Source organism: Clarias gariepinus, chromosome 12, assembly GCF_024256425.1.
Source record: "Clarias gariepinus isolate MV-2021 ecotype Netherlands chromosome 12, CGAR_prim_01v2, whole genome shotgun sequence".
Lineage (NCBI taxonomy): Eukaryota > Metazoa > Chordata > Actinopteri > Siluriformes > Clariidae > Clarias > Clarias gariepinus.
Genome location: NC_071111.1, coordinates 2,723,077 through 2,749,272, shown reverse-complemented (window position 1 = coordinate 2,749,272; position 26,196 = coordinate 2,723,077). Strand labels below are relative to the sequence as shown.

The following is a 26,196-nucleotide window of genomic DNA, read 5'->3' as shown; positions in this document are numbered from 1 at the left end:
GGGTGAACCCAGTAGCGGCGGGCTTTCATATTCAGTTTCCAACACTGCCTCTTAACACACAAACTACAATTTGGGCTTCAGGCTGGCGTTACCCACACATAAAAAAACCTATATAAACATATATGTTTTAATATAGGTTTGATATAGGTTTTTAATATATGTGACATATATAAAATTGGCCGTTTTCCTATATTATATGTACATATATGTGTATATATATATATATATATATATATATATACGTGCATATATGTACCTATATATACATGCATACATGTACCTATGTGCATATATGCACCTATATGTTTACCTAGATAATAGTAAAATTATTAAAATCCATAGCTGCTAGACAACATAAATAAAAGCCCAAAATGTAGAAATTTTATTTTTTTTATTTTTTTAAGAACAATCAAATAGTAAAAGAACAAAAATATAGTACAAGAACAAAAATAAGACAAAAAAACTCAACAGGAAGAAAAATATATATATATTTGAGGACCTTCTCAGCTCCGTGAGCTTTGAATTGATAGATGTGCCTGTCTGCCCTCGGGTGGCTGCCGGCCACTTCTTCAATGTAGCATATAGAGAAGACAAAAATAATAAGACAGTATAATAATAACAAAAAAAGATTATTTATTAAAACTTCAGACAACAACAATTAGTGCCACGAGGTTATTTGCTACACTATGTTCTACAAAATAGAGGACTACACACCTTAAAGCGCAATACCCCAGAAATGAGGCTTTAGAAGAGGAAAGGTAGGATTAAGAAGTGAGCAAGCGATGAATTAGTATATAGGTCCCAAGCAGATACAGTAACAATAATGGGTGCCCTACCTTATGCAGTCTCCAATGCCTAATAAACGCGACCAGCTGCTCCCCATCCCCTCTGGTTGGCTTTTCACCTTAAAGTAATATTTCAAAATTATTATTAAAGGGGGTAAAATAAGGGTGGAGAAAGCAAGAGTTTTTTTATATACACATCACATTTTCTTGAGGTTAAGAAAATACAAAAATGGCAAGTAAAAAAGCGATGGCCCGCACACAAACATAATTTATTCCACAGAACATGACTTTTGACTTTTTTTTTTTTTTTCAAGGACAGAAGAGATTAGGAACATGTTTTGTACCATTCAGGTTGCAGCTCCGAGTCTCCAAGTCGAAGGTGCCCAGCAGCAGATTCCGCACCATGGCAGTAGCAGAGGTGGCAAGGCGGGCTGCTCTCCACGCTTCTGCCTGGCAAAACACCCCAGAGCCCTTTCAATCTGAAAAATAATTTCACATCACAATAATAATTTATTGGCAACTTTTAACAACTTTTTCATGTTTCATACTGATTCTTGCTTAGCTTCCCAATAGTTAATAGGATTTTATGTATAAATGCAGATTAATGATAAAGATATGAAACAGTGTTAGCTAACCAAAATGGAGCCAAATACATATTAGCAACCATAATCTAAAGCTATCCAAAACAAGCGTTAATACATTAGAACATTTATAAACATCTGTAAACTCCATAAAGCATTAGCTTAGCCACCGGGAAATATCATGTTTGTGCTAAGCTACATAAGGCAGCATGTTAGCATGATTTACCTAAACTATGTAAATTGAATTGAAAGCCAATGTGTCCCATAAGCTGACAAGAGCTAGCTGAAGTGAGGAAAATATTTACTAATATTAGTTTAATATAATCAGAATAAGAGTTATATAAGACTTAATAACTTACCCAGTGTGTCCCACTGGATTTTCTCTTCAAAATGCTCCCGTTCATCGTCAGAGCCACACAGTCTTCTTCTGAGGTAAATGTAAACTCCTCCCACTTTCCAGAACATTCTGAAGAGTTTCCTTGGATGTGTAGTGGCGCGTGTCATCTTCCAAACGTGCAGAAAACTGAATCTGTGTGTAAACTCAAGCCTGTCTTTGTGTGTGTGTTTTTCATGCCGGTGCCCGGGGGCGTGGCCTAGTATGTAAATTAGCCAGACTGATTTCTGTGTGATTGGCCTGTGAGCATGTCCTGCCTCTGGTCATTAGCAGATAATGAAGTGCGACAGAAATTCTAAAATGTGTATAACTATAGTTAAATTCCATAAAATGCCAATTACATGTGATACCAATTTCACGTTCGCACATAAGTTTTTTGCATTTTTTTTAGTTCTTAGTTATTGCCTTGATAATAGAAAATATGAGCACATCATTTATGAGTTAATTGCCAAAGTGAGATATGAGCTAAAATGACCAGATCCTGCCATGAGCTATATAGGAGACATATCTTGTATATAGGGCTTATATGTGGATATAAAGAAGCAATATATGGCCTGTATATGCACATATATGCACCTCAATTTTGCCTATATGCAGCATATATATTATCATATATATGCATATATACTGCATATAGGCTTCATATACAGTGGTTACTCAATCAGAATGTAGGTTCTACCGTCGCGGCGCTCGGCGGTACCGTTTGGCTTTGTGCGTTTGCTGGCCTGACTGACGCCTCATGCCTTAGTTCATTCTCTGCTGGATTAATGAGACACAGAGTTTTAGAACTGCACGTAGTAGCGGATAAAATCAAGTAAAACATTGTAGTTAAACAAATTTATAATCACAGAACTAAAATGTACAAATTTAAAATTTAAATTAAATTAAATCTTATTAGGATCAAATTCAAACAAAATAAATGTTAATACAGTGAGCCTTTGGATTTTATCACGTGTAATTAGAAAAGACGCGTGTAGGGTTTTGTGTCGTCTTATATCTTGTGTTCTTTAAATTTGTAGTAGATTTATTAACTAAAATAAATGACCATAAAATTATAACATTGTCAGGACGTTCTACTAAGTCAGCTGATGTTGGTCATTCAGCCCCGCTTGTGTTTTTGCGTTATTATAAGAATGAAATGCAGTAGACTGTTATGATCTGTAATGGGTTCGACCCATGTTGCACGGGCGGCACCATAAAGAACGGACACGAGGCGAGGTCTTACGGGAAAAGGGTAATTTATTTAGGTAAAATGGGGAAGGAAAGTGTTGAAGGAGGAAGAATGGAAAGAAAGGGATAAAGGTTGTGCATGTGCAGTTCCGGGGGCTGTGCCACACTGGCATGCGGGCACACAGCTGACGATAAGTTTTGGTGCGCGGAGTGGCAGTACTGAGCACGCTGAGGCAGCGCTTCTCCCGCTGTCGATGGCCGGCGCGAGTCCTCGCTGACGTAAAAACTTAACACAAACGTCCCTGCAGCCTTTTCCTCTTCGAGGGCGGGCACGGTGCGGGAGTGAAGGTGCCGCGGGAGCTCGCGCAGCTCTTTCTCGCGCTGTCCTCAGCGCAGAGATCAAAGGGCGAATTTCTAGTGTCCTTGTTTAAAGTCCCTAGGGCGCGTCACATCGCCCCACTCACATGCTTCTTTCATATTCTCCATCACATCACGTACTCCCCAGACCTCGGACAAAACCTCCGCGCCTTGCTTTTATAATGCAGAGCAAGCCCGAGATCCTATTAACGTTAATTATCGCCAGCCGGCACGAATAGGCGGCTCCGTCCCTTTGCTGCCTATTCAGGGAGCCTACGGAGTGAGGGAGTAGTTATAGTAGATTTGGGCGCACGCCTATCACAGACGCAAGCCGTGGCAGATCATCATAATTGTCTTTAACTTGTATTTCATAAGGTTTTCCGAGCGGTGGTACAGCGCAACGGGGGTCATTATTTACTATTAAACATTAAACGAATTTACAAAACTTTATGCGTGTGATTAAGCGCTGATTCTACGTAGGAAAGTAAAGAAAAGGATCATGATGCTCAACATTCCCAAAAAGAGACCAAACCCCATTTAAATTAAATAAACAAATATTGCAAGTAAATAAAAATAGCCCACGTTTAAAAAAGCATTTTAATTTAGATTATAAAAAATAATCCTGCATCTATTTTAGGTGTTCCAGCTGCCACTGTTCTAGAATTCAAATTAAATCAAATCTTATTAGGATCAAATTTTAGCACAATAAATGTTAACACAGTGAGCCCTTAGATTTTATCACTTGTAATTAGAAAAGAAGCGTGTAGGGTTTTGTGTCATCTTATTTCTTGTGTTCTTTAAATTTATAGTAGATTTATTAACTGAAATAAATGACCATAAAATTAAAACAGTGTTAGGACGTTCTACTGCGTCAGCAGATGTCGGTCTTTCAGCCACGCTTGTGTTTTTGCGTTATTATAAGAATGAAATGCAGTATGCTGTTATGATTTGCAAGGGGTTCGACCCATGTTACCCAAACGACTCAGTTCAGATGTAAGTAAATAGATAGAAAGTAAATGGCTGTGCTGGGGGAGGGAGGTGCTAATGATTTGGTCGGCTCTGTGTATGTGTGTGTGTGTAAGAGAGAGAGAGGGGTGTCGCAGTGGTTGATTATTCAGTGAAACAAAGGCTCAGCTGAAAAATGTTAGGCACATCAGTCACTTAACCCCCAATAAAAGGTATTTAGTTGTAATATAACAGATGCGCACTAAATACCAAACCTAAACCAGGCACAAGGATTAATAAAACAAGATAGCCCCCATACCCGTTTTTTTAAATAAAAATACCAAAGAAGATTATTGTGTATAGACTGATTAAAAACAATGCAATTTACGCTATTATAAGGAAAATCTCAAGTTCTTCCATTCCAAGGATTAAAAAGGCAACAATGTTAACTTTAGAATCTAGAATCCAGAAGATTAAAATTACACAAATTTAAATCACTGAAAGTCAGCCTCAGATTTAAGAGGTTTTTTAAGTGGGGAGAAGTGCATTTCAGTTCCTCTGAATGTATAGGTGAGAACAGCCGATTCACACCTGGGGAGGGTGAATAATTTGTATTTGAATGTTGTCTGGCATTGTAAAGCACTATAGTGACACTAAAAGGACAACAACCCAGGATTAATAGGAATTATTATACTGCATAATTATTATTTAGCACAAAAAAAAATCCTCGCGCTCGGGAAAACTATGCGTGCGGTTGAGCGCCGATTAGACTTTATGAAATTAAAGCGGAGGGTTTTTATTTAGACTATAAAAAAAATAACCTGCGTCTATTTTTAGGCGTGCCAGCTGCCACTTTTTAGTTAGAAGTTTTCAATACAAATCTTATAATGCCCACATGACATGACGGAATAAGGCACGGCTGGTGATGATTGGGGTTTGTTGGGTTACAGTGGATTTTACTACGCGGTGTGAGTGCAATGGCCATTCGTCCGCTCGCGCTGACTCTGCTCTCCGCGGATGGCCGGCCCGGCCCCTCCCACCTCGCGCTCCTTTGAAGTCCCCGGGGCGCGTTCCATTTGCCCTGCTTGCACGCCGCACTTCCGCGTTGTTGCACGCGTGTTGCATACACAGAGCGTAGTAAAATCCACTTTAACCCAACAAACCCCGAGTATTTTATAGCACGGGGTGCAAGCCCGGGCCATTAGCAATGATAACTCACCAGTCATGTGTAGTTCTGGGGTCCCGCTGCTTCGCATGTCTGAAGGGAAGGACGCCTAACTAGTGAGCGAGGAGCGATATTGATTTGGGCGCACGCTGTGACAGGCTGAAAAAACTGTTGTCAGATTAATGTGCAAAAACTATATAATAAAACTATATAAGACTACATGCCTTTATAAGACTTAACTTTTATTTAAGCGCACTCACCATAACGAAAAAACGTTGTGATTTTGTAAGTGTTGTGATTTTGTAAGTGTTGTAAGCTGCGCTGTTCTGTATTGTTTTTGGTGAACTTAAGCGCGTCAGAAAATAAACGCAAACGTTTTTTTTAAATGGTCAGAGTCAGTCTGCTTGCTGTTTTCCCGACGCATCCATAATCAAACTTCATGGAAAACTTCATGAGTGCTGATTTAGACTATGGAGTAAATTAAAGAGGAGAATCACGATGCCGAATCGAAGTCCTGAGCCCAAACCTCATTTAAATTAAATGAACAAATATTATAAGTAAAAAAAACAATAGCCCACGTTTAGAAACCGTTTATAAATTCTTTTCGACAGGAGTTGGCCCGGTGTTATGCGCAGAGCGGCGGGAGATTTCCTGTTTTGAAATCGTGGGGCATTTTTTCTAAATAGTTGCTATCTTTAATAACTGATGGAGGTTTTGAGCTGTATACACACGCATTCCTGCCTAAACAACTCTTAAAACTACACCTGTGACACAATAAACAGTAATATTTCGAACATTCTGCAGGCTGATATTTGGAGAAACGAAAGAATAATGAATAAACCAGTTGTTGGGTCAAAATAACCCAACCAGGTGTTCATTTATAAACTTGAACACCTGGTTTTACCAACATGAGCAACACAACAATGTGTTTAAAGTACCTAAAATAATCCAGAACTTAAATAACAATAAACAGATACAGAGATACGCTGTATAACAGTCACTATTGTATTTACTGAAACGAGCGAAAATGTCACTTTGCGCCACCTGGCGGCCATTTTACGAATGACTTTAAAATGCAACTGATTTATTTTGGCCGCTGAAGTTTTTACATGGCGGTGAGCGCGACGGTAATAACCATTCCAATTAATCAACTACTGTATGCGCATATATCCTCATATAGGTGAGGATAAATGCGCATATATACTGCATATTTACATTTACATTTGGGCATTTGGCAGATGCTCTTATCCAGAGCGACTTACATTTTTATCTTATTATACATCTGAGCAGTTGAGGGTTAAGGGCCTTGCTCAAGGGCCCAACAGTGGCAACTTGGTGGTTGTGGGGTTTGAACCTGGGATCTTCCGAACCGTAGTCCAATGCCTTAACCACTGAGCTACCCCTGGACATATAGGCGCATATATACTGCATATGACACCTGAGATAGCGCCGCGGATGGCTGCCTCGGTGTGGAGCTCTCTATCTGTCTTACTGTTTTTGTTAGTTTGTCCTGTTTTTTGTTTTTCAAATGTTATTACTTATACCAGGGATGAACTGCTGAACATTCAGCAGGACACATCACACAACTTTCAACCAGTTTTCGATTTTTCAAACGTTTTTCTGAACATTGTAACTGGCGGAGCAGCGGCACTGTTGAAATGCTTTAAGAAGCGCAGGCGGGGGAAGAGAGCTGGCGCTCTCGTCAACCTCCGACAGCGCGGCTTTAGAACTGGGCTGCCGAGTATACATCTGGCGAATCTCCGCTCTCTACCCAATAAAATGGACAAACTTTTCCTGCTCTCCAGGAAAAATAAGGACTTTTTTAAACTCTGCTATGCTGTGTTTCACGGAAACCTGGCTGAATGAAGCCATTCCAGACAACGCGCTACACCTGCCGGGCTTCCAGCTGTTCAGAGCGGATCGCGACACGGAATCAACGGGGCGGCGGGACATGCTTTTACATCAATGAATGTTGGTGTACAAATGTGACACTATTGAAGAAGATGTGCTGTCCTGATCTAGAGGCATATTTCATCAACTGCAAGCTTTTCTATTCGCCGCGGGAGTTTACCTCGTTCATTCTTGTGAGTGTGTACATCCTTCCATAAGCGTGTGTAAACGCAGCATTGCAACAGCTGGCTGCTCACATCACAGACACGGAGCAACAACACCCGGACTCGGTTTTAATTATACTTGGGGATTTTAACAAAGCAAACCTTAAACGTGAACTGACTAAATACAAACAGCACATTACATGCCCCACCAGAGACAAAAATACTTTGGATCACTGCTACACCACAATAAAGGATGCATATCGCATATTACAGCAAAACTCAGACAGCTTCGTCAGGCCAAAGAGGATGCCTACAGGAGTGGGGACAGGATCTTGTACAACCAGGCCAGGAACACACTAACAAGGGCAATCAGAGCGGCTAAGAGAAGCTACTCTGAAAAACTGGAAAATCAGTTTTCTGTAAACGACCCTGCTTCAGTGTGGAAAGGCCTGAAAACCATCACCAACTACAAGACTTGCAAGTTTATACAGAGGCTGTACTATCGTAAATCAAGTACTGCACGGGGAATGTCACGGTGGAAAAACGCATCCGGGTATTCCCCAAAAATCTCAAAAATCGTAATAAAGCATTCAAATCAGGAAATAAAGCACTATACAGCACGACCAGAGCTGACCTGAAGAGAGGGATAAGGAAAGCTAAAGCCGACTACAGGAGGAAAATAGAAAGCCATCTCTCAAATAACAACCTGCGGCAGGTATGGCAGGGTATTCAGCAGATCACACACTTCAGGGGACAGACCAGCATAGCTATGGACTCTAGCATTGCATTGGTGGAAGAGCTAAATACCTTTTTTGCACGCTTTAAGCCCTCACCCCAACGGTCTGCAGTTACATTACATCAGCTTCAACCAGCCCCCAGATTCCAACCGCTGACTGTGCAGGTACAGGAAGTGAAAAAGATGCTCAGCAGGGTGAACCCCAGGTAAGCAGCAGGACCAGACGGTGTACTTGGGAAGGTACTCAAGGCTTGTGCTGACCAGCTCTCACAGGTGATCACAAGCATCTTCAACCTTTCCCTGACACAGGCTATTAATCCAGCCTGCCTTAAGTCGACTACTATCATCCCGGTACCCAAAAAATCGAATATAACCAGCCTAAATGACTACCGTCCAGTGGCACTTACACCTATTGACACTAGAACGGTTGGTCTTGGGTCACATCAAAGGTTGCGTCCCTCCCTCGTTTGACCCCCATCAATTCGTTGCGTCCCTCCCTCGTTTGACCCCCATCAAACTTAAGATGCCATAGCCTTCACCTTACATACAGCGCTGAGCCATCTGGAGCACAGAGGAAACTATGTTAGGTTGCTCTTTATTGATTATAGCTCGGCCTTCAAACTATCATTCCTGCCATCCTGGTCAGCAAACTGACTGATCTAGGACTTCACCCACTCACCTGCTCCTGGATTAAAGACTTTCTCACAAACAGACCACAGTCAGTAAAACTTGGACACAACCTCTCCGCTACCAGATCTCTGAGCACGGGCTCCCCACAAGGGTGTGTGTTGAGCCCACTACTCTATACCCTCTACACCGCCGACTGTAGACCCATCCAGTCCAGTAATACCATACTGAAGTTTGCGAATGATACAACGATGGTGGGGTTGATCTCTGAGGGTGATAAGTCAGCCTACAGGGATGAGGTTTTGAAATTGTTCAAGTGGTGTCTGGCAAACAACTTGACTCATAACATCTCAAAAACTAAGGAAATCATTCTGGACTTTAGGAGACAACGAGCAGACCTGAGCCCTCTATACATTAACGGGGATTGCGTAGAGAGAGTCTACGCTTACACCTTTTTGGGCACAATAATATCTGCCGACCTCTCATGGTCAGGAAACGCTACTGCTGTCTTTAAAAAAGCACAGCAACGTCTGCACTTCCTGAGAGTGCTCAGGAGGAACAACGTCGGGAAGAAGCTGCTAGTGACCTTCTACCGCTCCACCGTTGAGAGCATCTTAACTTACTGCATTACGGTGTGGTTTTCCCACTGCACAGAGGCAGAACGGAAGAAGCTCCAGAGAGTGGTAAATACTGCAGAGAGGATCATTGGCTGCACCCTTCCCTCCCTAAAGGACATCTACTTATCCCGTTGCCTCACCAGAGCAAAGGCCATCACTAAAGACTGTTCTCATCCAGCCTTCCCCATGTTTGACCTGTTGTCCTCAGGCAGGCGCTACAGGTCTATCAGGACTAGAACAAACAGATTCAGAAATAGCTTCTTTCCACAAGCCATCACCATACTGAACACACACGGCCACTGACTGTTTTCAATTCAATTCAATTTTATTTATATAGCGCGTTTAACAATGGTCATTGTCTCAAAGCAGCTTCACAAAAAAAAAATTAAAGAATTTTTTTTTTTTTTAGAAAAGAAAAGAAAAGAAAATATTTGGAAGTGTGTATGTGTGAGAAAAATGTGTCTAGATAATAATGAAATGAATGAATGATGAATGAAATGTCTCTTTTCCCCCATATGTACACACACACATATGTGCAATAACATTACATATATTTTTAATTTACAATTGTTCTGGCAGACGAGCTAAACACTTTCTATGCTCGCTTTGAAGCTGCAGCTAAAGACGCTAGTGATGCTAATGCTAGCAGCGCTAACGGTTGCAGACAGGAAGACACTGCCAGCACCAGAAACGTGTTCATCATCACCGAGCACAACGTGAGGAGAGCCTTCAATAGAGTGAACACCAGGAAAGCAGCAGGACGAGACGGCATCTCAGGTCGTATTCTCAGAGCCTGCGCAGACCAGCTAGCACATATGTTCACTGAGATATTCAACATCTCTTTATCTCAGTCGGTGATCCCTACATGCTTCAAAGAGTCCATCATTGTTCCTTTCCTGTAGAAACCACATCCCACTTCTCTCAATGACTATCGCCCTGTAGCCCTCACCTCAATAGTGATGAAGTGCTTTGAACGCCTGGTCAAGGACTTCCTAATTTTATCTCTACCAGACACACTGGACCCTCCACAGTTCGCTTACCATCCAAACCGTTCTACTGATGATGCCATCTCTCATCTCCTCCACACATCACTTACTTCATCGACTACAGCTCAGCATATAATACCATAATTTCCTCCACACTCACCACCAAGCTGGAGCACCTGGGACTCAGCTCATCTCTGTGCCAGTGGATCTCTAATTTTCTAACTGGCAGACCACAGGCAGTAAAAATGGCCAGACATGTCTCAGCCTCCATCACTCTCAGCACTGGAGCCCCCCAGGGTTGTGTTCTGAGCCCCCTGCTGTACTCTTTGTACACATATGACTGTGTGGCCACTTCCAGATCCACCACAATCATTAAGATTGCTGATGACACAGTCGTGGTGGGCCTGATCTCTGACAACGACGAGTCAGCCTACCTGAAGAAGATTGGGAATCTGGAGAACTGGTGCCAGAGGAACAATCTCCTTCTGAACATCAGCGAGACAAAGGAGCTGATAGTGGACTTCAGCACTAAGCAGGAGAGGAACTACAAGACCCCCATCATCAACGAGAGCCCAGTGGAGAGAGTGGAGAGCTTCAAATACCTCGGTGTTCACATCACGCAGGACCTGTCATGGTCCTGTCACATCAAGACCGTTGTAAAAAAGGCCTGACAGTGTTTTTACCAGCTTAGACGCTTGAGAGACTTTCAACTGCCCTCCAAGGTGCTCAGGAACTTTTTGCACCATAGAGAGCATCCTGATGGGAAACATCCCTGGTTCAGGAACAGCACCATGCAGGACAGACGAGCTCTACAGAGGGGGGTGCGTTCAGCTGAACGAATCATCCACACCGAGCTCCCTGACCTGCACTCAATCTACAGCAAGCGGTGCTGGACCAAGGCCAGGAAGATTGTGAAGGACCTCAGCCACCCCAGCAATGGACTGTTCTCTCTGTTAAGGCCAGGAAAGCAATTCTGCTCTCTGAAGACCAACACAGAGAGACTAAGGAGGAGCTTCTTCCCGCAGGCGATATGGTCTCTTATTCAGGAGACCACACAGTACTGATCCATTTTGCACATACACACACATGGTTTTTGCACTCACTGTGGAAATTCTTGTTCACAGTATGACTGACAGTATGTGACAAATAAAATTTTAATTTGAATTTGATTTGGGGTAAAATCTTGCTTTAATCACTGAGTTTGCATTGAGGGGTGTATTTAGTATGTGCAGTGAATTTCAGCTCCAAGTTTGAATGGAATACAATAAGTGTGATGTGGAACAGTCCACATATCACTCACCTCTTTGAGTGGAGCTCGTGATTCTTCTAGTGATGTATCTGTGGTTGATCTCCTCATAGACTGCCTCAGGCTGAGTCTTACGCCTCGTCTTGGAGACAACTGGGAGTGCATAATAATAATAATAAAAAAAATAAATAAATAATAATAATAATAATAACTGGTGTTGTAGAGGAAATAAACTGTGTGAATGTGTGGTACCTCTTCTGAGCACTCTGTTTTGGTAAAACAGTACCACCAGAAACACTAAGGCCAGGAAGAGCAGCGTTCCCAACACAAAGAGAACCAGTGGAGGAGTCAGTGGAGCTACAGCTGGTGGAGGATTTGGAGCAGCTCTTTCTGAAGTCAAAAACACAGGAAAGGATCTTAATACGAGAAAATTGGTGAACAGGTATTAATATTGAGCAAATATTGATTTGTAAGAAATATAGTGCTCTACATTACACACATCACACATGAGTCAAGTTTAACAAAAACTGTTTGTATGAAGATTTTTATACCACCAAATTACAAACATCCTGAAAATAAAAACTGTTTAAATTAATTAATTGGTCACTGAATAAAATGATTTAAAGCTGGTAGATGAGCTTTGGGTTCTGTTTACTGCTTTGATCTCTGCTGCTTTGATTTTTATGAAATGTGAGGAAGAGTAATGACCTCAGGATGATTAAATAAAGTTCTCAGCAAATGATTTTATGGATAGAGGAGGAAATCCATTCTTACAATAAGTAATGAAATTGAATGCAGATGAAGAACAGCACTAAAAGCTTTTCCTTATGTTTCCTTACTTGCACAGTGTTTCTGAGAGGGAAGTGAAGAGCACTTTTCTTGTGCATGTAGAGAAGTTTTATCATCTGCAGTAATAAAATACACACATTAATCAAATGTTACATATGCAGGTTTATCTCACAGAGCAGACTTTTATCAGACTTTTAACTTCTTATCTCAGTAACATTAGTTAAACACTATTCACAATGAAACACTGCAGTTTATATCAATGTACAGAACCAGAGAAGTCTGACTCCACCCACCTGTGCAGGTAATATGAGCCACTTCATCACTATTATCACATTTGTTCTGTCCCCAGGGTAAAGATGGACACTGCCACAGATTAGAGTCGTGTTTCCTACATTTCAGATAATCCAGCCAGTTAGGAGCAGATTTGACTCTTGCTTCAGTGTTTGACACATTGCCATGTCTTCCACAGTTCAGCTCTCGACACACCATGTTTACTGTCTCATCATCCAACTGATTGTGACACACATTACCCCAGGTTCCATTGTAGAACACTTCCAGATTCCCCTTACAGCCCTCTGTGAGTCGGATCTCTTTAAACTCTGGAGAGAGAAAAACAAATTATTAACTTGTCTATATTTAACATGTAACAGTTTGAATCTCAGTCATCAGACTGTACCTGAGCACACAACTCCTACATCCTCCTGGTGTCCACATTCCTTGTCTTCACACAGCTGAGATCTGCAGTTCCACAGGGACGTCTCATTCCCCTCACACTCCACCTCATTCAGCCATATTGACCCAGTTCCAGGACCAAACCAGGCTGGTATGTGGGTACTGAGGGCCACTCCACACTGCAGCTGTCTGCACACCACCTGTGCATTCTCAATATCCCACAAGTCATCACACACTGTTCCCCACGAGCCACTGTGGAAAACCTCCAGCCTTCCTGCACAGTCTCCCCCAGAACCAACCAGTCTGATGGAGCTGATGGCACGGTTCAAGATACCTGTGGTATGACACAAATTTAGCTTTTAGCAATCTTATATAATTGCTCCATATTTAATAGGAAATGAAAAAAATATCTGTGTACCTGTGCAGTTGATGTACAGCTGTTCCCCAGAGCTGCAGCTGACAGGTTGTGCACCGCTGCAGTTTCCCAGATAAGCACTCCCAGAGCAGCTGAAACCCGTTACACACATGTGTTTGTGTTTAGTGGTGGATGGAGAGGAGCGGTAGTTCAGCACAAAGCCACAGCCCAGCTGTCTGCAGAGCACAGACGCCTCAGACAGACTCCACGAGTCCAGGAGAACTCTTCTCCAGTCCTGCCTAAAATAAATCTCCACCTCCCCCTGACACTCGCTCCCCCCAGACAACCGCACTCGCCCCTCATGAAACGCCATGGATGATCCTAAAGCAGAAGAACATCATTTAAATATTCTAATGAACACTGACTTTATTCACTAACATGATGTAGGTGAGGTTAATATCTCACCATTACAGATGACTCCAGCATCGTGTTTATGAGAGCATGCAGCTCGACTCCATGATGAGACACCACATTGTGATAGGTGTGTCTCATTCCCCTGACAATCAAACACATCAGCCCAGATGTGGCCACTCCCCTCCCCAAACCAGTCCACCCCCACCACAGCCACAGCACTCCCACAATCCAGCTGTGCACAGAGAACATCTGCAGCTCTCATATCCCAGTTTACAGCACAAACTGTGCCCCAGTCACTGAGGTACTGGAGCTCCACTCGACCAGAACAGGAGTCTGGTCCGTTCACCAGCCTCGCCTCTGTGTGACCTGAACAAACAGCCGAGAGCTCAGTGAAAGAGGAACATTAACAAAGACACCTTACAGTTTGATTGACAGGTATGTGGTCTCTATTTAAACAGATGTTAAATCATGATACTTAACCAGAACATATTAATCCCACATCGTTGTCATGGGAGCAGTTTGAATGTTTGAGTGAAGATGATGTTGGACAGAAGGTAATGTCAGATTCATTTCCTCTACACTGAAGCTCCTCTGTCCACACCTGACCCTCCCCTCGGCCAAAAGCAGCTGATCCCAGCACCTTAACAGGAATCCCACAGCCCAGCTCTCGACACACAACCTCTGCGTCCTGCTGGTCAAAGTCAGCATCACACACTGTGGACCAGGAACCTCCATAATACACCTCCACTCTCCCAGAGCACTGGTGAGGACCAGAACTGAGTCTCGGCATTCTGTGACCTGTGTTTCATTTCATTGTGTAAATATTGTGCATGTTTCAGCAGAACAGGATATAAAGAAAAATAATTATATTTGCTGTAACATCCAACTCTTATAGGTGAGTTAAATTGCAGTCATGGTCATATAATTACAGGTACATTGTAATCATGTAACAAATATATTTGCAGATATATTTGCAGTAGTAATTTCTTGATTGAAAAAGGTGTGGCAGTAAACAGGCCTGGGGGTGACTACAGAAATTGAACTCAGGTGTGATAAACCACAGTTAAGTAATTTTTTAACAAGGGGGGCAATCACTTTTTCACACAGGGCCATGTAGATTTAAAGTTTTTTTTCTCCCTTAATAACGTAAACCTTCATTTAAAAACTGCATTTTGTGTTAAATTATGTTATCTTTGACTAATAGTTAACGGTTTTTGATGAGCAGAAACATTTAAGCACAAACATGCAAAAGAATAAGAAATCAGGAAGGGGGCAAATAGTTTTTCACACCACTGTATATTTGTAAACATATTTAACAGTCACAGTTACCTGCATACTGTATGCAAATGATAATTTAGACCCAAATTAGTGAGTATTTGTCCTCTCCACTTTACCATACAGATAAAAACCTGAACCTAGGCCTCAGTCTCTGTGCCACCCCAAAGTGAGTGCTGGGCCCAGCCTGGCCACCCCTATGAAAAAAGTCTGGCTCTGCCACTGCCTGTCATAATGAACCTCCTGCAAATGGACCCTTACTCAGGCTCAGCCAGCTCTTTGGTAGAGTCTCACCAGGCTTTACATTTAAATAAAGACAAAATGGAATTCAAATAATGTGTGGATAGAATTACAGTTAAATCATGCTGATAATCTAACTCATTGTTTTTATTTCCTAAATTCAGTAGTTTACCTGAGCAGATGACTCCAGCATCAAGACCATGAAGACACCAATCCAAAGTACTATTTGACCTACAGTGCTTCAGTGTCGACTCTGAACCTCTACAGCCCACAATATACATCCAGGTTGGTCCTGATCCTGGTCTATAGTGACCGTACTGAGATGCATTTACAGCCTCCCCACAGCGCAGCTCTCTACACACCACTGCAGCATCGTCCATATTCCATTTAACACCACACACTTTTCCCCACTGTCCCTCCTGAAGAACCTCCACTCTCCCAGCACAGCGACTTCCACCATCCACCAACCTTACACTGTCTGAGAGAGAGAAAGAGAGAGGTTTTATTATCTCACACACACACACACACACACACACACACACACACACACACACACACACACACAACTTCTCTTTTTCTAACACAGACACACATACACAGATATTTCTCTCTCTCTCATGCTTTTTTTTCTCTCACACACAAATAACCACACACACACACACACACACACACACACACACACACACACACTCATATCCAGGCCCCCAACCAAAACACCACAAAGTTCTGAATAATTTTTTTTTTTAGTACATCCTCACAGTAAACACACACCCTGACTGAGAACATGGAAAACCTCACCGCTGCTAACACACACATCAGTGCCATTCTATACTTCATGTTTCAGTCACACTGCTGCTGTCATACACACACAAGTACTTTTACACTTATGGCTGCTCATCAGCTGGAGCTCAATCTGAGTAAAACTGAACTGTTGTTCATCCCTTGTGACTCATCCTCAGGTCAAGACATCCCTGGACAACAACCAAATCACTCCCTCAGCCATTGCCCGCAATCTTGGGGTAACCGTGGACAATCATCTTTCATTTTCCCCCACATCGCTAACCTTACTCGCTCTTATGGATTTCTTCTTTACAATATCAGAAGAATTCGCCCATCTCTTTCTTCTTTCTTCACAGGCTACTCAGGTGCTTGTTCAGTCCCTTGTTATTTCACGACTGGACTATTGCAACTCACTCCTGGCAGGCCTGCCTCTGTCCATGACTCGTCCTCTGCAACTGATCCAGAATGCAGCAGCACGTCTCGTTTTTAACCTTCCCAAGTTCTTCCACACCACCCCACTCCTCCGCTCCCTGCACTGGCTTCCTGTAGTTGCCTGCATCAAATTTAAAACGCTGATGCTTGCCTACAAAGCTAAAAATGGCCCAGCACCCACTTACCTCTCCGCTCTATTCACACCACGCACTGCACCACGTTCCCTACGATCCTCCAGCACTGCTCACCTCATCCCACCATCTCTCAGGGATCAAGGGCAGCATTCATCCAGGCTCTTTTCTGTTCTGGCACCTAGGTGGTGGAATTAACTTCCTCTAGATGTCCGTACAGCAGAGACTTTGACTTTAAACGACGACTCAAGATGCATCTGTTTCTCCAGTACTTAGACTCCCCCCCCCCAAGAAAAAAAAAAAAAAAAAACCTTTCCAGTTGTGTTGGACTAATGGCACTTAGTTATTAACCTAGTAAGCCAGTGTAAGTATGTATAAAATGATGTAAACTTTAAAGCACTTTTTGTAAGTTGCTCTGGATAAGAGCGTCTGCCAAATGCCTACAGTGGTTACTCAAAGGGAATGTCTATGACTGCCGCGGACTCTGTCGCGGCAAACGGCAACAGCCGAAATAAATCAGTCGCAATTCAAAGTAATTTGTGAAATGACCTCCAGGTGGCGCAAAGGAACATTTTGCAAAAAGGCTGCAACTAATTTTGTTTAGACAAACTCTGTTTCTATCTGTCTATTGCTATTATTAAAGAAAATAGCACAAACAACAGCTCAAGGGCTTGTAAAAACATTTTTGGAGTCAGTGGTCCGAGCACAACGTAATAATCTTTGTATGATAAAATGACTTGTGGCATGAATCTACACAAGGCGCTTCAGTTTCAAATAATAATTTAACGCTGAGCCCAAACAGCAAAAGAACATTGTGATGTACTCTTTCTAGGCATAAAACCATATTGCTGCTCACAAATGCTCACCTCTGCCCTTAACCTAGCTTCCACTACTCTTTCCCCCAGCTTCATTGTCTGGCTCACTAGCTTTATAACTCTATAATTGCCACAGCTTTGCACTACATCTCCCTTGTTTATAAAAATTGGCACCAATACACTTCTCCTCCATTCCTCTGGAATCCTCTCACTCTCCAAGATCTTCTTAAACTAAGCATTTCCATACCTCCACAGGTATGTCATCAGGACCAACAGCCTTTCCACTCTTCATCCTCTTCAACACCCTTCTCACCTCACTTCTACTAATACTTGCTACTTCCTGTTCCACAACAGTCACCTCTTCTACTCTTTGTTCTCTTTCGTTTTCCTCATTCATCAACACCTTAAGGTACTCCTTCCATCTTCCCATCAACCTCCTGGCATCTGTCAGTATATTTTCATCTCTATCTTTAATCACTCTAACCTGCTGCACATCCTTCCCATCTCATATGCTCTTTGTTTGGCCTTTGCCACCTCTACCTTCACCTTACTCTGCATCTCCCTGTACTTCTGTCTACTCTCTTCAGTCCTCTTAGTGTCCCACTTCTTCTTAGCTAGCCTCTTTTCCTGTATACACTCCTGGACTTCCTCATTCCACCACCAAGTCTCCTTGTAGACTTTCCCCTTATCTGATGATACACCAAGTACCATCCTACCTGTCTCCTGTATTAACATTTACTTTGCTTAAATTCGATCCTAATAAGATTTAATTTCACTTACATTCTACATTTGTACTGTAATTTTAATACTGCGATTATGAATTCGTTTAACTACATATTTTCACTTGATTTTATTCGCTACTACGTGTGTCATGATTTCCAGTGCCCGGAGACAGACGCAGATGCAGGAAGTGCTTTCAACAAGTCTTTATTTTAATCGCTTAGATTAAAACCTCTGATGAAACATAGGAAGACAATGCCCAGAACAGAACAGAAACAACCTGATTGTAGTTGTCCCTGAATAAATGATAAGGCGAGGACATCTGGTCTGGGTCAGATAAAGAGTCATGATTTTTAATGTAGGAACTTCATGTACAGGGCGTTGATTATGTTAGCGCGAAATGTTTGTGTATAAAATGGGACAGCAGAGAGAAAGAGATCACATTTCTCCATGCTGCAATTGTTTGCAATACAGAAGTTTAAAATAAAACCTTTGTTACTTTGCTCTTACCCAGTGTATGAATTACTTGTCTTTATAATGTTTTCAAAATTTCCACCACACTTTGGCGTAGTCGGCAGGATTCCGTACTTGAGGGCGGCATTAAAAAGTCCCGGAGAGGCGTAAGCGCTGATGCCCTGAAGGCTTTTTTTTTTTACTTCATCTCGAAAGCTTAATGAGAGCGTGAGAGGACCGGGGATTCACCATGTCACCTCAACACTGGAATTAGTTAAAAAAACTAAAAATCGTGTGGTAAGAAAATTAGTTTTCTTTAAGTTGTCATTAATTGAACTCTAAAAAATGCTCATGGTCGAACTGGCGGGGTCAGATGGAAGACACAAACCTTGTGCACAGACCATGGAGCTGGAGAACTGGAGCAGGTCAACAAATAGCTGTCAGACCCAAGAAAGGCTGGAGGACATACATTGGGGACACTAAGGAATTTAGACCAACTTCACATGAGCTCAGCGGACTGCTCATGTCTAAACTGGGCAAGAAAACTCAGGCAACTGGCCTGAAGACAAGTACATAATGTGAATCCCTGTCTGGAATAATCAACATAATCAGGAGTATGTGACATGGATCACAATGTTGATTGCAAACCGACAGCGCGAGCTAAACGCTCATACCGGGTTTATATTTTTCTCAATTTGGCTGTAAGTTTGCGCGGTAGCGCGAACCCTTAGTTAACGAGCTGGATAAAAACTCTGAAGTGTTTATCAATTAAGGAGTAGGGGGGAGGTGTGTGTGTGGGTGGGGGGGGCTTCAGTATTCGGTAAGTTTGGCTTTAGAGATGAACTAATGCTCATATACGAGTGTTATATCGCTTAACTTATTGATATGAAAAGCGCATTAACTAAATTCTCTGTTAATTTATTGCAGACGATAATACAGACAGAACGCTAACAACGTTCACTGGTTAACGTTAACACAGGCAGTTTATTTACATTTCAGAATTCCCCAAAACAGTATTTTACACACTCTGTGGTATAGGTTTACTAATATCTTTTATATTTATTACAACTAGATATTATGTAAAGTTTAGATATCTTTGTTTTTACTAAATTATCCTGTTTTCTTTAATCAGAGCTCCGCTGTGGAGTATTGGGGGGTGAGGGAAGGATGACATCACAGTCTAACAGCTTTAGAATGATGTTTGGTCAGGTCTACTGTATATTCTGAACATAGAATTGCAATATGTCTGATACTTTAGGGGGGAAACAAAGAATTAAACTGTTCCATCTTTAATATTTTTTTTTAAATTGATATTTTAATATAAAAGAACCAGATAGAGACTGATAAGCAGCTGGTGTTATCCGGCTTTAATGACCTTTAAGCAAAAATAAAACATGTATTCACCTCTTTTATACAAGTTACTGTTTTACCTTTGACTATTTTTTGAAGAATACATTTTATTTTTAACGTCATGTGTGCATGTTTTAATTGTTGGGGGATTGTTTGGGTATGTAAAAATACATTTACTTGAACCAACAACTTCAATGGGCAAAAAATGGGAAACAACGTTGTTTTAAATAGTCAAAGAGTTGGGATAATAATAATAATAATAATAATAATAATAATTATTATTATTATTATTACTGGTCACAGAAACAAATGAAAACAACATTTGTTTACACAGTTAAACGCTTGATCATATGTATCTGTGCTAGTTTGTGTTTGTGATTATGTGACCCATAATAATTTTTTCTCAGTATAAAATGTTTTGGGGGTTTTAAGAACTCCATCAAAAGAGCAAAGACAAACTTAGAAGGAGTGGAAGGTGAGAAACCTCAGTGGAGAATACTGACTGTGACATGGTGCTAATTGCTCGGTGTGTGTGTGTGTGTGTGTGTTTGGCGGGGGGAGGGGTTCTTTGGACTTACTTGTCTGTGCACAAATGTGTTTGTGTTAAACCACAGGAGAAATGCAGGAGCGCACACAGACACACACACACCTCTCCACCCACAAACGCTTTAACTGTCGTCTTGTAAATCGTTGATTAAACCTATAAACACAGCTGTTCAGCATAAGTCCTAAACACAAGCGCAGGGTCTGTTTTTTTGCTTAATTAAAAGACATCAATACGTTAATAATTTACACAATGATAACATTGTTTATTTTGCGGGAAAAGGTAATAAGCAATATTTAAAATAAAACAAACCAGGAAGTAAGTGTAAGTGCCCCAACAAATAGCAACAGTGTAGAGAGTGTGTGCGCAGTGGGGAATTGGAAGGTAAATGGGGATAATCATTTACAAGACAAAAGACGTTCAGAGGTGTGTTATGCCCTAAAACGCCCCCCTGACACAGATTGCCCCCATTACGCAATCGCTATCTTAAAAAAAAAGCCGCCGCCCCTTTTCATTCAAATGCGTTAGCGAGTGTTTTTCTTTCCCTACGCTCGGTTTTGTGAACACAGTTGCGTTCAGTAACACGATAGAACCAATTACCTAAACAGCAGCAACAACAACCATTATGATCACACTTTGTTGAATTTATATGGCTTAAATATTTCGCAGCTCTGTCTTCTTTGCATTGCTACGTGTTTATTTACTTCTTTTTCGCATCGCACGTATAATGCACTGTAAAATCGACACTATCAAACTTGGAAATGATATAACATCCAATCAAACATCATGTTATTAAAAGTAATGAATTTGTCACTACTTTTCACTAAAAAGATAATAAAAATTACACCAAAGTGCTGCAGATTTGGTGTCTGAGCTTCATAAGAGAAGAGTAGTGACAAATTCATTACTTTCGTTACTAGACATGATCTATTTTGTTCACAAGTGAAATACATCAATACGTAAATAATTTACACCATGATAACATTAGTGCAGAAGGATCTGAAGAGACATGACTTTGAGACGTTCACAGTATATTGGAACCGTAGACAGTGTTTATTTTGCAAAACATTACAAAACAGACATGTCCAATAAAACAGTGCATCTTTAATAAGCCACATTGGTTTCGAGTCAGAAGTAGAATTAACGAAAGACTGAGAAGCCCCGTAAACTTGACCCTGACAATAATAGTCGATTGTTTTTATATTTTTGTTTTTTTTATATATATATTTTAAAATGTTCAAATGACCGTTTCAGAGTATATAATTTGTCGTGTCATCTGTTTTGTCGTACACACTCAATCCGCGACCGGCACTAGGACCCGGAAGTATAAAAGAGGTAAAGAAACCATGGAACATCGCTCAGTCAAGAGTTTCGCCCATGTCGGTTCAGGCTGTTCGTCTACCAATTCGTGAGTACTCACTTTTTCCCTTGCTTCCCTTTTGTAAGAGTCCTTAGACTAATTTGCGTGGTTATCTTGCCTACTCGCTTGCTTCCATGTTTGGGTTTACCATCCACGCTACAAAGGGCTACCACTAAGCTACGTCTTCTGGTCACTTCAGGTTAGTTCGCTCTGACAGAATGACTAAGCCATCCACGGTAAACCCAGCAGATCACGCGCGCCTCTGCGACGTGGTAGATCAGCACGCGGTGCTTATCGATCAGCTAACCGGAGAAATCACTAATCTGCGCCGGGGCCTCCAAGACGTCGCAGCCTTGCGCCGCAAGGTCGCGGAGCTCTGGCAGGAGAACGCAGATCTTCCTGCGGGGTTGCGGGGCCGCGGCCGCCGCGACAAAAGGCCGGCTCTCCGCGGCCCCGCAACCCCCCCTTCTGATGTTTTCCTTACCCTACCAGATAAATGGGATGGCCATAATAAGTGCCGTGGGCCACAGCAGTTCTTAGACCTGTTTTTGACACTGCCCATTCATATAACGAATTTACCCGGCAGCTCAAACTCACTTTTGAACACCCTGCGGGCGAGGTGGAGACCAACACCAAGCTCTACCACCCGCGGCGGCGAGGATCATCCGTGAGCCGTTACACCGCAGAATTCCGCACTTTTGCCATCCATGGAAGACACCGTGCTCCAAGCGTCCTACTACGAGGGACTGGCTTCCAGAATCAAAGATGAACTAGCCGGGCGAGAGCTTCCCCCCACGCTGGAGGGATTGATCCAACTCACCCTCCGGATTGACCAACGCCTCTTTTCTCGCCCGAAGCCAGCCCCGAGAACCCTGCCGCCAGCATCCACCTTCATCTTCACCACCCCACGACCCTCGACCTCCGCCACCTACACCACCCATGGACATGTCGGTTCTCCACCTCCTGCCGTGGTTAACCCTGTCGCCTCTCTGCCACAACACCTAGCGTCTCTCGTCTCACGGTACAGGTACACCTCCAGTTTGGCCACAAACGTGTCAGAAGTACTGCGTTCATCGACTCCAGTGCTGCGGGTAATTTTATTGACACTTCTGATGCCAAAAAACTAGGAGAGAAGTTGGAAGCGTTATCCCAGCCGGTTCGAATCACATCAGTCAACGGTCGGCCTCTCTCCTCCAGCCCCATCGCGACCCAGACTCAAGCCATCACCCTCATCATTGACCAGCACCACGAATCGATCCAATTTCACCTCATCTCTGTCTCATCACCACCCATCATACTCAGATACCCTTGGCTCCTACAACATGACCCACTGATCTCCCTCCTCACCACCTGCCGCCGCGGGGTTTTTCTTTGTGAAGAAAAAAGGCGGCGAACTACACCCATGTGTCGATTATCGGGGGCTCAACATCATAACTATCAAGGACCGACACCCTTTGCCTCTTACCAACTCAGCCCTGAACGCCCTCTTTGGTGCCACCATTTTCACGAAGTTGGACCACTGGAGCGCCTACAACTTGGTGCGTATCAGAGAGGGTGATGAGTGGAAGATGGCCTTCATCACCCCCACAGGACACTACGAGAGCCTAGTCATACCGTTTGGACTTGCAATGCACCAGCAGCCTTCCAACGCCTCATCAATGATGTTCTCAGAGACATGCTTGGCCGGTGGGTATTCGTCTACCTAGACGAATGTGTGCTTTTCAAGAGCACTCCACCATGTTCCTGGGTTTTGTCATCTCGCCCCAGGGTGTGGACATGGACCCGCAGAATCTGGAAGTTGGGCATCATTGGCCTCTACCTAAGACCCTCAGGCAGCTTCAACAGTTCTTGGATTTGTGAACTTCTATCGTCGCTTTATCCGGGGCTACAGTACAGTTGCGGCCCCTTTAACCGCTCTGACACGACCATCAGCTCATCACTTTCAACTCAACCCTGCTGCCATCTCCGCCCTCCACGAGCTTTGCCGCCAATTCACCACCGCCCCTATTCTCTGTGCAGAAAGCCATTTATCATCTGGACCGATCATTAAAATCTTATCACTATCCGTAATCTAAAGCAGTTGAACCCCAAACAGGCGCGGTGGGCCCTGTTCTTCCAGGTCCAAGAACATCAAGGCCGACGCTCTCTCATGACAGCATAAAGAGGACACCCCCCGGGCGGATCCTGCGCCTGTCCTCCCCTCATCCAAAATCATCGCCCCACTACATTAGGAACTGGAGACAAGGGTTCGCCAAGCACAAGCGGCGGAGAACGAACCGGCAGATGTGCCACCTGGACGACTCTATGTACCCAACGCCGTGAGGAATGAGGTCATCCAGTGGGGTCACTCCACTCCTCTCTCCAGACACCCAGGCACCCAGCACACACTCCAATTTATCCGACGCGCCTTCTGGTGGCCATCCATGGCCAAGGACATTGATGAGTTCGTCCAGGCTTGCCCAGTGTGCGCCCGGGCCAAGGACACTAACCAACCGACATCCGGGAAACTCCAACCGCTCCCTGTTCCCCGTCGGCCCTGGACGCACATTGCAATCGACTTGATCACAGGCCTGCTGGTTTCGGAAGAGAAGAACACCATCTTAACCATTGTAGATCGTTTTTCCAAAGTTGTGCACTTGGTAGCCCTTTCCGGACTCCCGTCAGCTAAACAGACAGCCAAGCTGATATTAGAGCACGTAGTCCGTCTGCATGGGTTCCCCAAGGACATCATCTCAGACAGGGGGCCCCAGTTCACTGCCCGGTTCTGGAAGGCCTTCTGCCGTCTGATCTACTCCACATCCAGTCTCTCATCTGATTATCAGCCCCAGACTAATAGTCAGACGGAGCGGACCAACCAACAACTGGAGCGTTACCCGAAATGTTTCGTAGCTGATCGCCAGCGCTCCCTGGCCCGCCACCTCACTTGGGAGGAACTTTCTCACAATCTTTACATGTCCACCGCCACAAAGTTAAGCCCATTTGAGGTGTGCCACGGTGACCGTCGGGAGTTGGTCCTGGACAGGGGGGTACTGTCATACACACTCAATCCGCGACCGGCACTAGGACCCGGAAGTAATGCGGTCGCGAACCAGGAAGTACAAAAGAGGTAAACAAACCATGGAACATCACTCAGTCATTGAGTTTCGCCCATGTCGGTTCAGGCTGTTCGTCTACCAATTCGTGAGTACTCACTTTCTTGGGTTTTGCTTTTTTGATTTGAGTGTGTGTTTATAAGACGCGGGTTAAATTAGTGTTTTTCCCTCGCTCCCCTTTTGTGAGAGTCCTTAGACTAATTCGCGTGGTTATTCTGCCTACTCGCTTGCTTCCGCGTTTGGGTTTACCATCCACGCTACAAAAGGCTAACCGCTAAGCTACGTCTTCTGGTCACTCCAGGTTAGTTCGCTCTGACCTGTTTACAGCGTTGGCTGATTTTGTGATTGAGACCCATGGGTTACATTAAAATACAGTGGAACCTCAGATTACGAATAACGCGGTTTACGAGTGTTCCGGAAGACGAGCAAAGATTTTTAATAAATTTTGACTTAAAAAACGAGCGTTGTCATGGTATACAAGCTCTGAGTATTATGTATAACGCATGCGCTTCTTGTTTTGACACCGAGTGTCGCGTCATCACAACTGAGCCAACGGTTTTTCTCTCTCATGCGCTGCGGGTATTCATCTCCCCTGCTGGGTCTTAGTGCTCGTCTCTTACTGGTATAATCAACATCTGTGCACGCGTGTACTGTTTACTATAACACTCTGACTACGTGTGTGAGAAACATATTTTATTATGTGTTCGGAAGCGCGTGTGTACAGCGCGTGTACTGTTTCTTATAACACACGTGTGCGCGCGAGTAAGGCTATTTTCTTCCTTATCGCGGTGTGTGTGTGTGTGTGTGCGCGCGCGAGCGTAATTAGACACTGTGCCGGCTGTGTGTGTGTGTGTGTGTGTGTGAAACCCTCATTCACAAACACACATGCGCGCACAGAAATGAAGGCATGAGACACACACTCTGCTCTCCGGAGAAACTCTGTCGCAAATCTTTTCAGAGGTAAGGTGCTGGGTCATTTGTTTGTTTGATTTACTTTACAGCAGTGATTCTGTTAGTTTGCGCTCACACGAGTGTCTTTAGCGATGTTTATTGCTTTTTAGATAAAATAGTGTAGCGGGAGGGAGACGTTGATTTATGACCTCTGTTTACA

General features: G+C 43.2%; 1 protein-coding gene across 1 annotated transcript in view; it reads right to left on the bottom strand.

Moving 5' to 3' along the window:
* Nucleotides 1-26,196, bottom strand: part of LOC128534670 (scavenger receptor cysteine-rich type 1 protein M130-like) — a 54,060-nt gene that overhangs the window by 6,921 nt on the left and 20,943 nt on the right. The window contains exons 6-14 of the mRNA XM_053509114.1: nt 15,581-15,886; nt 14,374-14,691; nt 13,945-14,259; nt 13,543-13,860; nt 13,129-13,458; nt 12,746-13,051; nt 12,503-12,568; nt 11,916-12,053; nt 11,718-11,816 (exon numbers count right to left, since the gene is read on the bottom strand). Coding sequence (XP_053365089.1) covers nt 11,718-11,816; nt 11,916-12,053; nt 12,503-12,568; nt 12,746-13,051; nt 13,129-13,458; nt 13,543-13,860; nt 13,945-14,259; nt 14,374-14,691; nt 15,581-15,886 — 2,196 coding nt within the window. The remainder of the gene's footprint in view (nt 1-11,717; nt 11,817-11,915; nt 12,054-12,502; nt 12,569-12,745; nt 13,052-13,128; nt 13,459-13,542; nt 13,861-13,944; nt 14,260-14,373; nt 14,692-15,580; nt 15,887-26,196) is intronic.